General features: G+C 41.1%; 1 protein-coding gene across 4 annotated transcripts in view; it reads right to left on the bottom strand.

The window, feature by feature from the left end:
• Positions 1–8,752: 8,752 nt before the first annotated feature.
• enox1 (ecto-NOX disulfide-thiol exchanger 1) overlaps positions 8,753–14,789 on the bottom strand; it is a 101,618-nt gene continuing 95,581 nt past the window's right edge. For all 4 annotated transcript variants that reach the window (XM_044131771.1, XM_044131769.1, XM_044131770.1 and 1 more), the window contains 2 exons: positions 10,311–10,396; positions 8,753–9,734 (listed from right to left, as the gene is read on the bottom strand). In XM_044131771.1, coding sequence (XP_043987706.1) covers positions 9,603–9,734; positions 10,311–10,396 — 218 coding nt within the window. In that variant the 3' untranslated portion in view covers positions 8,753–9,602. The remainder of the gene's footprint in view (positions 9,735–10,310; positions 10,397–14,789) is intronic.

Below are 14,789 nucleotides of genomic sequence, written 5' to 3'. Positions count from 1 at the left end.
ACCACTGTGGGTGCCATAGTGCAGGGGGCGGCATAGCAGCTGCAAAACAAAACAAAACAAAAAACCAATAAAAATCACACCAAGCAAAATTTTGAATTCACTCTACTAAAGTGACCAAAAAACAAGCAACGAAAACATCAAGTTATTTTGCCCCAAATGAGTTTCCTACTGGTTGTAACTACTGCAAGACAATGTGGCTGTTCATGCTTCGAAGCTTCTACCTCACAGAGCAGCCCTCCCCCCTGACTCCTCCACTCTGCTCCTTCAGACTAGCCAGCAGCAATTAGCATACACTTGGTGGAACTGCACATCAGCTGAGCTCATTGTACAAGCTCCTTCTCAGCTGGTAAAAACGTTGTTAAAGGGTTAAAAGTGGAGCCATGTTTTGATGACTTCCTGGAGGCGGAGTTCTAGAAAGAGCAGGAGTTTTTAAAGAAACAGAAGCCCAATTTCAATGGCCTCTTCGTCTTCGAAAGTGGCCTGATTTTATTTTTATTCATATTTGATATATTTACAGCATTTCCAGAACAATTGAACCACAACAATTGACTACGTTTCTGAAAAAAGCATCCAATACTGCCACTTTATAGATTCCTATTACTGTAAGCATTTCTAATAAGAGCTACTTCACTGTTTCTACAATCGCGACTGGATTTGTTCAGCTGCAACTCTTAATGTTAAACCAGGCCTGTCAAAGCCGAGTGAAAAAATTCTACATTCAATTCTTTGAAAACACCGTTTTGAATTTACACAATGTGTATTTCTTTTTCGAAAACCTATGTTCATCCGTTGTTTGTGGCCTCTTAATCCTCGAACGGCCACAGAGGCGCTCTCTTCAGGGTCCAGTGGGCGAGAGGCCAGACAGGTCGATAGTCCATTAGAGGGAAGACACACATGCTTGCACACATTCACTACTCACCTGGTCATTTAACCAAGTACGCTTGTTTTCAAAGAAGCCAGAGTGATCCCACCCATATACACGGAGACAATGCAAACGCCATGAAAAGAGGGTTTTGAACCTTTTTGCTTTACAGCGTTTTAAAAATGAACATATCTAAACTGTACGTCTTTAAGAGGTTAATAGAAAAGCTTCATTTCTATAAGAACTTTGCTAACACTGTGATGAGGTTACCTCCTGCTCTGCCTTCTTCAAATTAAACCAAAGTTATGTCAAACGTTTTGTGCCGCACAAATTTTTGTTTGTGCCACTCTCATTTTAAATTCATTGGTCAATGTTTCCAGAGGTCATCAAAGGTCAACCAGCCCCACCACATTAACAAAATCAGATGAAATGTGGTGTCAGTGAACTCTGCTACATTTATGCAGCACAAACTTTTGTTTGTGCAGTTAGAATTTTTAAGTCTGTCACAAATTTTGCTTTACGTCTTATAGTTTGAGATTCTCCCATAATAATGGCGCGTTAATATTATAGAGACGGTGTAGAAATCAAACCGGCTGATCAAATATCTGTGAGAAGTGTGTTGGTTTGCTGCAGACATCAAGATTTCTAATCAATCACAAAATAAATTGTCCTGCGTTTGTTTTTCTGTCCTCTAATAATCCGCCTGTTTCATTCAGGTATTTTAGAAAGTTGCTTCATCACTCTAATTTCCAGGACAGTCATATATATAAAAGGCTGTTTGGGCTTTCCTGATACAAATGTAAACATTTTCGGGGCGTTCTGGTAATTTCGTAAATTTTCGACCAATTACATCCATCGCTCGGACCGTTTTGTTTCGCCGGTGTTTATCTGAGCGCGGCACATTATACTCTGTTTATCCTGCCCTGAAAGGGGGAGCTGGAAGTAATTACCATCATCCAGGCCTGATGGCTCCGTTCTCTGTTTGCTGCTGCGGTTTGATGTTGCTTTTTCAGCCACAACACAAGCAGGAAACAGAAGGCAGGCGGAGATAAACGGAGGGAGCAGAGAGACCGAGCCAAACGGGAACTGCAGAACAAGAAGATTCGGGAGCAGACTTAATGTTTTTAACCCCAATTTATTAGGGATCCTGTTGCCACGACGAATGTTTTAACACATGCACTCATTACGAAGCAGATTGGTAACTTCTGGTTCAACATTTACATCTCACAGTGACATGAAAGGGACAAAGAAGAACACGTTGTTGTCGAGCGATGATTCTTACAGCAGATAGGGAGGGAGTCAGAATCCGGAGGCAGGAGGCAGCACTCTGATTGGTAGAAACTTCCCTTCAAGACAATCTGACAAAATAAACTGAAATTAGACAATAAAATTAGTTCGACACCTTTGGATATACCGGATGTTATTTAGGTAGATTTTTCTGGAAAAAATCCTCTAAGTTTCATGTGAGCAGATGAAAGAAGTGTAGAGCAATTTGGAAATTTAGGAAACATTTAAAATTAACATTTTGGACTAATTTTAGATCTCCTTCCATATATATATATATATAAAAAAAACATTTGCTGACCAATACTGAGAAACCTTTGTGTTTAATAACTTTACTATTTCATTTATTTCAGTTTCTAGAGCAAATCACCACAATATGGATATCCTTTTTTAAGATAGGACGTTAAAATTCAGAAGTGTAAGAATGAGCAATTAATTTCAAATTAGGATTATGTGACTATTGTAGTTTTCTGGTTGAAATATTGACAGCTTTGGACAACAAAACATACTTAAAGGGACAGTACTATATATTTTCCAGTCACAGTATCATTTTACAGCAAAATCAACTAACTATGCTACCTTCAGTTGTTATAAAAATGCTACATATATATCCAATATGACTCAAAAGAAATTTGGGCTCTGTCCCTTTAAGAAACTCCTCCTCTTTCTGAAACTCCGCCTGCAGGGAGTCATGACAACATGGCTCCTCTGTTAAGCGCTTAGCAACGTTTCTACCAGAGTTTCACTGAGAAGTATCTCTTACCACTTGTTCAGTTCCACCAGGTGTTTGCTAATTGCTGCTGGCTAGTCTGAAGGAGCTGAGAGGAGGGAGGTTTTCTCTGTGAGACAGAAGCTCGGAAACTGGAGCCAAATGGTTGCCATGGGAGATTAAAGGATTTCTCAAACATGCATGAAAGAAAGAAAGCAACACTCCAGGCATGTTTTTGGTGAGGTAATAAAATTATAAGACGACATAAAGGTCAACAAAGTCGATTTTGACGTTTTCACAAGCAATATATTTTGAGTGAGAACGACTACAGGCAGGATCTGGGACCTTCCTGCTAATTCCTAACGAAAAGCATGAATCTTTGGGTGTGACTCCAAAACACATTTTGAAGTTCTGAGAATGAGCTCAGATTCTCAGTCAAACTCTTTATGGTTGTGATGGGCAGGAAGTCCTCTCTTCCTTCAGCCAGTAGCCCATCTGTCCCTGACTTCAATGTTTTCCAGAGAGCCTAAAGGAAAAATGGATCGCCCTGACGTACCTCAGACAGACAAACAAAGACCTGCTTGTGTTCATATAAAACCTGGATGCTTCTGTTGGGCGTATCTCACAGCAACACTTCAGTTAGGAGCCAATCTGTCTCGTTTACGTCCTGGCCGGAGAAACGTGGACTTACCGAAGCAGAAGAAGAACTCCAGAGAGTGAAACTTTTGTCAATCACAAGAAAACCACTCAAAGAACCCAGAAGGAGAAAACTGCTTCCAGAGCAGGAAATTCTCCTCCTCCTCTTCTTCTTTCTTCTCCCGCTCCCGCCAATAGGATTTCTGAGTTTTTCCCCATTAAGGCGCTGTGCAAAAATAGCAAAGCTTTGCCCCAAATTATGAAATTACTTTCCCTTTTTAGCCAGGACCCTGAGGAAAGAGAATTAGCCTTGAGTCAGGGAGTGATGGAAGCTTTTTGATCATTAAGTTGACGCTGGGTCACATGACAACTAACAAAGCATCAAACAGCTTAAACTTTCCTCTTTGATAAAACATAAAGTTAGAGTAGCTCACGTTATGCTGCTATAGACAGGGGACGAAACGATTAAACATGATTAATCAGTGTTTGAGGTAATTCTCAGCTAATTTAATAATCAATCAATCATTAACTGGAATACACAGACTCTAAAAAAGGCAATTTGCTAAAATAACAACACAGCCAGATCAGTACTTAAGCCAAAACCGTTCAAAAATAGATGCATCTTCTATTTAAGATGTCTTCGTTGTCTGTATACATTTTACCAGAACTCCTCCCGCGTTGTCGGTGGCTACGCTAACTAGCCTTAGCATTCATGGCAGGCTGTGTTGTGGTGAATCAGCTGTGTAATACATGCTGGTCGTGTATTAAAGATGTAGTGTGTGACATTTGTTGACGATTCATGTTACAGGAGTTGATAGGATCTGTTGAGTCTGTCGCCGTTGTGTCATAACTGGATGGAAATTAACAGCTTTTAATACGACAGAACTGGATTATCACCAGCCCTCTTGTTGTCGTACATACATACAAGTATTAAAAGTTCTTCCCGAAGACTGGTAACAGATATAGACAAATTTAGTATCGCATGGTAAAGGTTTGTAAAAATTATTCAAAATAAATCCATCCTTCGTTGCAGCTGCTTACTCTCACACTACAAAAACACATAGAGAACACATTGTTTTTGTTATTTTTTTAGTTTTAATAGTTTGGAAAGTCAAAAATGTTCGACTTTTGGAATTTTCTTGAGTTTGAAAAGCTGAAAATGTTTGACTAGCAATCGAAGCATGCAGGTAATTTTAAGAGAATATTTTCTCCTAATAGCGCCGCTCTTGGTTCTTTCTCAGTGTTGTCCAGGCGACGGCCCTGTAAGCACAAACTAAAATAGTTTCTTATAATTCAAAACCATGAGAGGTGTATCACTCTACAACCATGCAACCTTTAAAATCACAATGCTGACACACACAGCCACAGCAGAGGGCTGGGTGTGTCAGTTCTCCATCGATTGCTGTTCGTTCATCTTAAACTGCGTTATGACTACACAGTAAACACACTGCCGTTAATTAGCGACCAATCAGAGCATCTGAAGCAAAAATTAGTTGACCTCAGTTTTTCTACAAGCAGTTTCTCCAATTAATCATCTTAAAACATTTCTCCTGCAGCTTTTCTGCGAACACACGATGAGCAACTGGAGGAAGTTCAATGGAAGAGAGTGCAGCGCCGCAGCGAAGTCGCACATCAATGGATGAGTGTGTGTGTGTGTGTGTGTGCGTGTGTGTGTGTGTGTGTGTGAGAGAGTCAGGGAATCCTCTGGGGAATTCATTTTCTTCACACTGAAAGAGCTTTGGAAGCAGAGAAAGAGGAGGAAAAAAATGCTCAGAAATTCACTGGCTTTTACCCAAGATTGTAAACAAGCTCTGCAGCGATGTTAGAGTTCCTCTGCGCACACACCCACACACACACGCGCGCGCGCACACACACACCCACACACACACCCCTGCATATCACAGCAGGGTGTGTTACGCCTGGGTTGCATCAGCAGCAGCAGGAGCGCCTCAGTGGTCATGAACAGACTTTTAAATCATCCTGTAGGCTGCATTCACTAAACATTAGGCAGGATCAGTGTGTTGCCTCGCTGCATGGCTTCTTATTTATATAACCTCTTGGTAAACACGTTTCTAAATTTTCAAGTTTTTGCACTCAATACAGCTTAAATTAGGAGCTTCAGGTGAGATTTCTGCTCTGTCTGTGTATTGTTTAGTAGAAATAACAGCCTTGAAATTGGGCCTCTGTCTCTTTAAGAAGATCCTGAAACTCCGCCTCCAGGAAGTCCTCACAGCATTCCTATTTATTCATTAAAGCAGCAGTATTATGTGTTTTCCAGTCATGTAACGACATTTATAGCACAACCAAGTAACTATTTTACCATCAGACATAAAAAAATAATATATATATAAAAATATATTATAAATGACAAAAGAAAATTGACTTCCTGATTGAATACTTTGAAATTGTCTCTTTCTGAAGCAGCTCCTCTACAGGAAGTCATGGTAACATTGTTCCTCTATTAACCTTTCAGCAGCGTTTTAACCAGCGTTTGACTCAGAAGTAGCTCCTACAGTGAGCTCAGCTGATGCTCAGTTCCACCAGTTGTTTGCTAATTGCTGCTGGTTGATGTATCGGCACTAATATCGGTATTGGCCAATAAATAAACCTTGGGTGATATTAACAAACAATATTTATCTTCATGTTGCTGCTGTTTGTTTCTGGAGGGGAAGGAGGGAAGGTTGGTCCTGTGGTCTTTGGTCATGTGACCGTACCTGTGTTTACATTAACCGTAGAAAAGCGAAATCTGACATTTTGAAAATGAATTCAGAAACACGTCAGTTATTTAAAAAAGCTTTGGTGCTAGTATGAGTTGGGATGTATCAGAATCAGTTTATTTTGCAAAACAGCACGTTTTTAACATCGGATGTTACTACTGTTGGAAACCACAAAGAAGACGACAACAGGAAGTAGTAGGACGGTGATGGTGCACTATGTTTTTAATGACTTATCACATTAATAAACGTACTCATGTGTTTTTAATGGCCTCGTTTTAATTTTAAAAATTAGCGCAATATATCAACAACTGGCGGAACTACGTTTATTTTTAACAGAAACGCAGTTACTGGTAGTGATGCAGCGCTGCATTGTGGGACGTTTAACTGAAACAGTGGTGAAGCCAGTGGGGCTGGTCATTTATTTTCAAGGTGTTGAAAGGTTAGAAAAATATAGCTAAAATATTGGCAATATTGGTAAATACTGGTTGTCGGCTATAACAGCGATATCAGTATCGGATATCAATATCGGCCCAAATCTTCCTTTCTATCAAAGTAAGAAAAAGCCAGTTTAAACTTTGATCTTAAATGAACCTGAATTCTCTTGTGTAAAGCGTCTTCACACAGCAAAACGTCATAAATTAGAAAGAATGGTAAATATCCATCTTGCTTTCTTGTGAAAAGATTTTACTGAACACATCCTACCTTGCTCCACTTTTCCTTCCCATCCCATTCATGCTGCATTCTCTGAAGTGTTTTTCTCTCCTTCTGCATTTTATCCATCCTTTTACAAAGTCCACAGTTTTCTCTGCAGGAAGCAGGCACTGAAAAAGAAGCCCGCAGCGTTTTCACACGTAGTTGCTCAGATTATTACAAACCCCGGAGCATCTTCTCCTTTTTTTTTTTCTTTTCTTTTCCTCTCCGCAGCACCATTTATTTATTTTTGATCCCGAAATATCTGGCAGAGGAAATGAGGCTCCGCGTTTAGACCTTTGAGTTTACGCTCTGCGACCATCACATGACATCTTTGCTCCATTTTCCCTTGAATAGGGATCTTTTCCACATCCGACTGGAGCCTCTCAAGCACGGTGGGGAGAAATTAGACTGACGGAAAGAGTGAATTACTAACTCTTATTCTGATGATCAAACTGACGCCTCATATTACTGTAATGTCAAATTTTTTGGTCATTCTCAACTCAGCGGCGCCAAACTAATGCAGCTACAATGTCCTAGAGTTAAGGTGCTTGTATTCACATTTGATGTACTTGGGTCCAACAACATCCATATTGTGGATTCATAGCCTGACAATGAATGTGTTAGTGAATTTTGGACCTTTATTGAGGAACCAATTCCCTCTTTTTGTAGGAGTACATGATGCCTGATGAACCCTTCCCCTGCCTCTGTACTTTGGATTAAAGCTGAAACAGAAACCTTTTTTTTATTTTCAAGACTCTGGTAACAAAGATAAAAACCGATCACAGCGTCAGCACCACGTTCATCACCAGTAACCCATTTTATGTTTACCTGGGATACTAGTAATTATAGGAGCACATCAAATTTTAGAGATGTTGTGAAGCTTCAATTATTTGAGTCACCTTGTTTTATTCAGTGGTGGTAAAATGGTCTTGGTGTGTGGTTCATAAACTCAGAGTTGGTTTATAAAGGTTACCTCAAATCTGAAGCTAGTGAAACATCAGCCCTGTGGCTCCATACGAGTCACTAAATAATACCCGACTCAGAGTCAAGAACAAGTTGCAAAATTTGTTCTCAATGAGTTAATATGTTAATGGGTGCAATCTGTGTATCCTAGGTGACTGTAGGGCCAACTCAGTCTGACTAACACACACACATATGAAAGCTCTTCGATTTGAGTCCAACCCTGTGGACTTTACGTCAGAGCCGACCAGTTACCTTAACGGATCCTCAAGTGAACCCAACATTTTATTTTAATTAAGTTTAATTTTTTTTACTTACTATAATTTGAGTAAGCTGTGTAACTTCTCCCGCTTTTAGCTTTTGTTTCACATCTTCCAGCTCCATGTTGCTGTTTGTTGTAACTGCTGGGTGAGTCAAGTGCTAATCATCTGGGACGTGTGACTGATGGGAGCTGCATGCGCTTTGTGAGTCTGTTGCGCTTTTTACAGGCTGAGAAACTTCTGCCCCGTTGTTTATTTATTACTTTAGGAGGTCAAACTGCCTCCTCCTCCAATTAGAGTATAACAAATAGATTAGCACAACTTCATGTCGTGTATTTTTGTTTAGTTTTCTCTGTGCTGTATGTATAGGAAGCTTGTGTGTCACAGAAGCCCGACCCGAATTCTGGCTGGGCCTGGGGCCATAAATCTAAACTGTAGAAGGTCAAACAAACCTTGTTGTCATCTGTTGGTTTTCTCTATTTTGACACTTTTACATCAGAGCAGAATGTTGCGAGTGCTTTCCCTCTGCGGCCATTACGCTAACGGAGCCTTGGAGCTATTACTGGATCCGGGTGAAAGCAAAACAACAACAACAACAAAAAAACCCTCATTAAGAATTCAGAAACAAAACTTTTACCTTAAAAGTCTTTAATGTCATTTATGGTGTCTTTGGCACACACCAAGTTCAACATTAAAGGCAACAGAAGCGAAATGCACCAAATCTGGACAGACAAGAACTGTCGAAAGGACAACCTGAAAGAACAAAAGTCTTCCTAGTTCACACAAATAAATATCTGAAGCTGACAGATCAATGCAGTTCTGAGCAGTCCGATTTTAAAAAGGAGAAGTGCCCCAACGCCTGATGATGGCTCTACAGGAGATGAAGAGATGGGTATAACTTTTTTTTAAGGGTATAAAAACCAGAACCTGCCACCGGATCGCCACCGAAGGTTCCTGTGAATGTTTAAAAGATGAACAAGCACCTTCCCAGTCGACTCCAAGTCCTGGTTTAACAACTTCAATCTCCTGGATATCCAGCAAAGAATTTGGCAAAAGTACTCAGTGTCTTTAGAACGTGGCAGCAAAAGGGTTTGCACTCATCAGTTCAACAAAATGAGGTCTGATATGAAATCTCTACAGGGTCAACTTTGGTATACAGGTTTTCTTATCCATGTTTCTGTGGATATGGTTCCTCCTGGCAGGCTTCATGGTCCCTGGCTGTCTTAGTGAAGAGAGCCAGGAAGTCTTCCTCAAGACTTGTGTTAATCGTCGAAGAAAGTTGTGTCCCGTTGGGGTTCACCGCATCTTTACGAGGGGTCACAAATTCACTCAAACCTCCCGAAGGACTAACCCCTCAGCTTTAAACGTTCGTCTAGTCCAAGAGTTCCAGGGCTCCATGGAGTATCGATCCACGTTCACCGCACGCACTCGCGCGCAAGCGGCTTACCGCTGGTGTCTGCGGCGCGCGCGCCCTCCCCGCGTCACGCCGAGCTGAGGCTGTCGAAACCGCAGAACTTCCACCGTTTCTCCAAGGTCGCCCCGACGCCACTCAGCTCCTGTCGGAACATGCTGGGCAGACGCACCATGAGGCGCTCCAGCTCCCCGGCAGACACCTGGCAGAGGTCAGCAGAAGACACGCTGTAAGGACAGAGCCACTCACCGCTGTCCTAAACGTTAGCATCTGCTGCGTCTCTTCAAATCTAGGTCTTGTTGAGAGAACATGTTGAGTTTTTCAGAAACAAAGCAGTGGTCTGTTTAACATGCAGTGCTGAATAATCGATCAAGATTCTTTTGCTCGTTTCTGTTTAGTTATGACAGTTAAAGCATCCTCAGAGCTGTAGCCGAGCTGACATTTTCCCCGCAGCAAACGTGCGCAAACCTCCCTCCAAATTAAAATGACATCATCGTTTCCACCCTTTTGTAAACTGAGAACTCCAAATAGACACTCCGAAAGACACAATTTTTGAGCAAAACTACTGCGAACGGACCTGCACTATAAATGTAGATCATTCCACAATCAGTATTTGAAATGACTTTAATAATAAGAGAACCTTTCCTATTTTCAACTAGGAAATTTAACGTGTTAATTTCAGCTAACTAATCACATAAATTTCAACACGTTTAAAACTTCAATAGAAATGTTCACTGGCTCTTTCACAGGGAAGCAAAACGCTCCGCGGCATCGATACCTTTGAGTCCAGCCGCTGGATGTACGACCAGAGATACTCAAGGTTGGCCCCGAACGGATGGACATGGAGGAAGGTGGAGATAATGCCTGTGGAAAGAAAGGAAGGAAAAAAAAAAAGCACTGTATGTAACAGTAGGGCACCAGGGCGTGTTCAAAGTGTGGCTTGAGGACCATTTGGGATCCTTTGACTGATTTTGAGTGGCCTCCTACTGCAGGCACAAGGCGCCCGTCTACCCTCCTCTAATGTTGGTCATTGTCTCTTTTTATTGTTCTTTGGATGCGCTGTACTGAAACTGATTTCATTGTGCTTCTGTACAATGACAATAAAGACAATAGAGAAGATGAAGACTTCTTATTTCAAATCGGTGTTAAACTGTTTCTGAAATAATTGTCTTACAGTAGAAAATATTAAGAAAACAAAAAGTATGCAAGTCTTTTTATTGCCAAGCTTTAATAATTCGCGGAGACTTTTACTGAAGGGCCGACTTTGCTGCACCCAAATTAGCATCGACCCAATTTATTAGACTTGGCTGAACGTAGCCAGTGTTTTGAAAGACAGCGATCCAAATCTTGTCCTTATGACTGAAAATGAACTCTTTGATGGATGAATTATGATCCTTTATGTCAGGAGATTTTTTTCCAAAGTGTTTTTGATTTTCTCAAAGCTTAAAAAATTATTTTCCTAGGATTTTTTTCCTCAGTGATCAATTGTAAATTTCTACAAATACAAAGTTGTTATTTGGAAAATACATCAGTAGTATTGTTCTCTAGAAGTTACTCGATGTCGCAATATTTATTTTTACCTACAAGAGTCCTCTATAGTAGACGGAGGGACTACTTTATTGTCCGTCTGCCGTATTGGATTTAGCAAAACATTTCTTGCACTTGCAGTGGATGGCCAGTAGGTGGCAGTGTATTGTATGATGCACGTCAGTGGTCTGTGTGCATTTCTAACATAAAAACCCACAAGAAACACAAGTAAATAGTTTTTAGATAACTGCCCACTGCAGTGACCGCTATGCATGAAAGGGTTAATTTGTCCCCCAAAAGAAATCGAAACTACATGTGTCTCTTAAACACATCAACAATTTTGGCCCACGTGACAAAAGGTTTGGACGGCCCTGCACTAGCGTGGATCACGATTAGCGTTGTGAAATTGTTTCAAAGGCAAAATGTACCATCAGTATTTGGCTTAACCAGTAGAGAGAAAGAGGAAAAAGTAAGAGAGCAATAGGGGAACAACAGAGAAGGAAGGCTGAGCCAGACTGGATATTAGATGTAAAGTATCCAGCCAGTCTGCATCGTCATGAAGGGCTGTACACAAATGGCAGCGTGGCTACCGTAAAATATGCTGGCCAGAGCAGAACCAGCTCTCAAGTTGATTACCTCTGAGAGGTCCTGCAGAAGAAAGCAGTCATGCAGAGGGATGGGGGGAAGGGAAGAGGAGGATTGGGAGAGCTAGGAAATAGAGTGGCATATCCCTGGCGGATCCTGCAAGCCCAATATTTATTTCCTTGATTTATGTGGCGAGACTCTGGCAATTACAGGCAAAGGCCCTAATTCAATTCCTTCCACCAGACCAGCTCACATGGAACAACGCCACTGGAGGATAGCTGTAGGGTGAGGGGCGGAGGGGGCGGGGCGTTTCGTCTCCTGAAAACAGAGTTTCATTTCTACGACGTTACAGAAAAGAGATCAGCTGCTAGCTGAGGGGAGGATGGACAGGTGGCCGGTTCTGTTGCGTTCCAATAAATTAGTCATTCAAATTTGGCCAAGAAAACTATTTCATGAGTCACCAAGAAAGGGTGTGTGACAGCAGCTGTGTTTCCATAACAAATTTGTTGATATCCAGTTAATGTAAAAAAAAAACACAATTTCGAAATTGGAGTGTTTCTTTTTTTTTCCTCCTCACCAAGGGGGTCTTTTTGTGGGTTCTAGTGTCCCTTATTTGAAAGTAGGCTGACAGGAAAGGGGAGAAGACATGCGGCAAATGTCAGTCGGGTTCAGAAATCGAACCCGCGACGGCCGCATCGAGGACTCAAGGCTTCCAAATGTGAGCTGTGCTATACCCTACGCCACCACAGCACGCTGGGGTGTCTCCAGTTAATTAGAGATGCGATTAAAATCACACGTCGATAAGTTTGTTCACGCAGTAAGTTGTCAAAAAATATCGTCCTCCTATCCACTTCCTGTCGTCGTCTTCTTTGTGGTTTCCCTCAGTAGCAACATCTGGTTGTTCATCATGTGACTTGTGTGATGCTAAGAAAAAAAAAATTCTGTTACAGTTTAGCAAAATACGCGAATTTTGATACGGAGGGTCTGGGGGGGAAAGAACCCCTCATCCTAGCATAAAGAAGTTTTACAGAAAAATGTGAGTTGGCGTGTTGCCATTAAGCAAATTTATTTTCGTAATTCCAATTTGCGCAATTACATGCTCAAAGGAAATGGTCCTCGTGTTTGCAACGTGGGAAATAACTGCAAAACTGTAAGCTATAGATGTGGCAGGAAGGAGTTAGCTAATATAAACACTATTTAGAGTCATGCTACGCCATGTTGACGCTCTGTCTGCACTGAGGAAGATTCGCTCACCTTAGAATACCAAACGCTCTGATTGTGTCCAACCACTGGTAGCCTAACATGCTTTCTGATTCATTCTTTGAGCAGTTATGGGTATTATATTGTCCATAATTTTTAGAAATTTGTTTTTAGCTTGTCAGTGAAGGGCTTTTGGTAAAAAAAAAAATCTATTTTGATCAATTTGTAAAAGCAAAAAGAGGGTAAAGCACCCAAGGTGGTAAATACATTTTATAGGAGCTGAATATTGAGAAAGACCAATGTGATTCTTAATGGATAAGAGTGTTGTTGTGTGTTTACCCTGGAACCATAAAGTGAAAGACAGAGCAGCCATAAGACCTCAGAAAACTGTGCTTCATAAATGAAATAGGTCATGTCACCTTACTTAAAAAACATTCACACAAAGTCCTGTGTTTTAATTATTTACATTAAAAAAACCCCGCAGCTTATGTTTTGTATTTTCCATCCTCCTCCTGTGCTTACAGCCTGGGACGAAGACAGAGAGCCAGGCCTCCTCTTTTCTCATATCTGTATTATATTTTTCTCTGCCGCTAAGAGAGATAAATGTGCTGGTGCTGTTTCTCTTCACCGCTTATCTATTTATTTATTTTTGCTGTGGACACAGCAGCCCAAATACACATATCTCTGTGTCATTTAATAGCAGCCGCGCGGCTTGTGGAAGACGAGGGCTTTTAAATGACTAAAGGAAACAGAGGCGTCTGAAACAAATCCGGTCCAGGTAGCATGTCCATGTGCTAACGGCTGCTGGTGGAGTTCAGGTGGGACGGTTCAGACACCTTCCATCTTTTATGTTCTAGGTGCTGCTGTGTTGTAAACTCAGTTATATTACTGATGTCTCCATACGATGCGGCTCAGCCAACATTCTTTGCCGTTCTGGTACGTGTGTTCGATCCATCTGGAGCAACAATCGGCCTCCCGACACACTCTGTTCTTTAAAGTGAAGCCAGCAGACGGGGTCAGTGGAAGCCGCGTCCAAAACAATGAAAAAGTTGTCTAAACCCGAACACGCAGGTTTGAAGAGCTCCTTCTTCAGCCTGTAGCCTCTAGTTGCCTTTCCGCTGACCATTCACTTGTTCAAATTGGAATTACGACAATAGATGTGAATACTGGCAACATGCCGATGTCGAAAAAACTTTCAATTAAACACTTTGTTGCTGCACTCAGGTAGTTTTTCAGCCACACTGAAAAGAGAGTATTTTGCAAAACTGCAATGGAAACAGTTTTTTCGCATCACACAAGTCACGTGATCAACAACCGGACGTTGGCGCTGGTGGAAAAGACGAAGAAGAAGACGACAGGAAGTGGCAGGATGAGGATGGTTTTTAACCACTCGTCACAAACAAACAAATTTATTCACATGATTTTAATCATGGTACTAATTTAATGGAAACATCACAATTACAAAATTGTGTGGGTTTTTTTTTATGTTAGCGGAATATTGCAAGACTTTATGTGCAATATTCCGCTAACATAAAAAAAACAATAAAAAGCTTTTTCTCTGCCTCAATTTTCTTTTTCTGCTGAAGCATTTAACAATTTAACAATTCCCCCCCAGAACAGCCCTATATTTAGCTCAATCGCTAACTAGCTTCTGAATGAAAAAACACATGTTAGCTCTGGCGGTAAAGCTGAGACGGCTTACACGGTGCGCTTCAACGCATTTTAGGGAATATTTGGTGTTTGGACTATTAAAATACACAATTATAACTGTTTTTAGAAGTATCTCAGGTATTCTCATACTTCAACTATTTGTGGGTAGTGGTGTTCCCTAAATACTCGTTAATACTGTGGGTTTACTATACTTTGTATTTTCAGAAATAAACCCCCCCCAAAATACTGTTTCTGTTTCTTAACGTTTTTGCCAGAAAATTGACAAAACGTTGAC

The sequence above is a fragment of the Gambusia affinis genome, linkage group LG11 (assembly GCF_019740435.1).
Source record: "Gambusia affinis linkage group LG11, SWU_Gaff_1.0, whole genome shotgun sequence".
Taxonomy (NCBI): domain Eukaryota; kingdom Metazoa; phylum Chordata; class Actinopteri; order Cyprinodontiformes; family Poeciliidae; genus Gambusia; species Gambusia affinis.
Note: the sequence above shows the minus strand (reverse complement) of the source record. Positions and strands in the feature narration are given on the sequence as shown.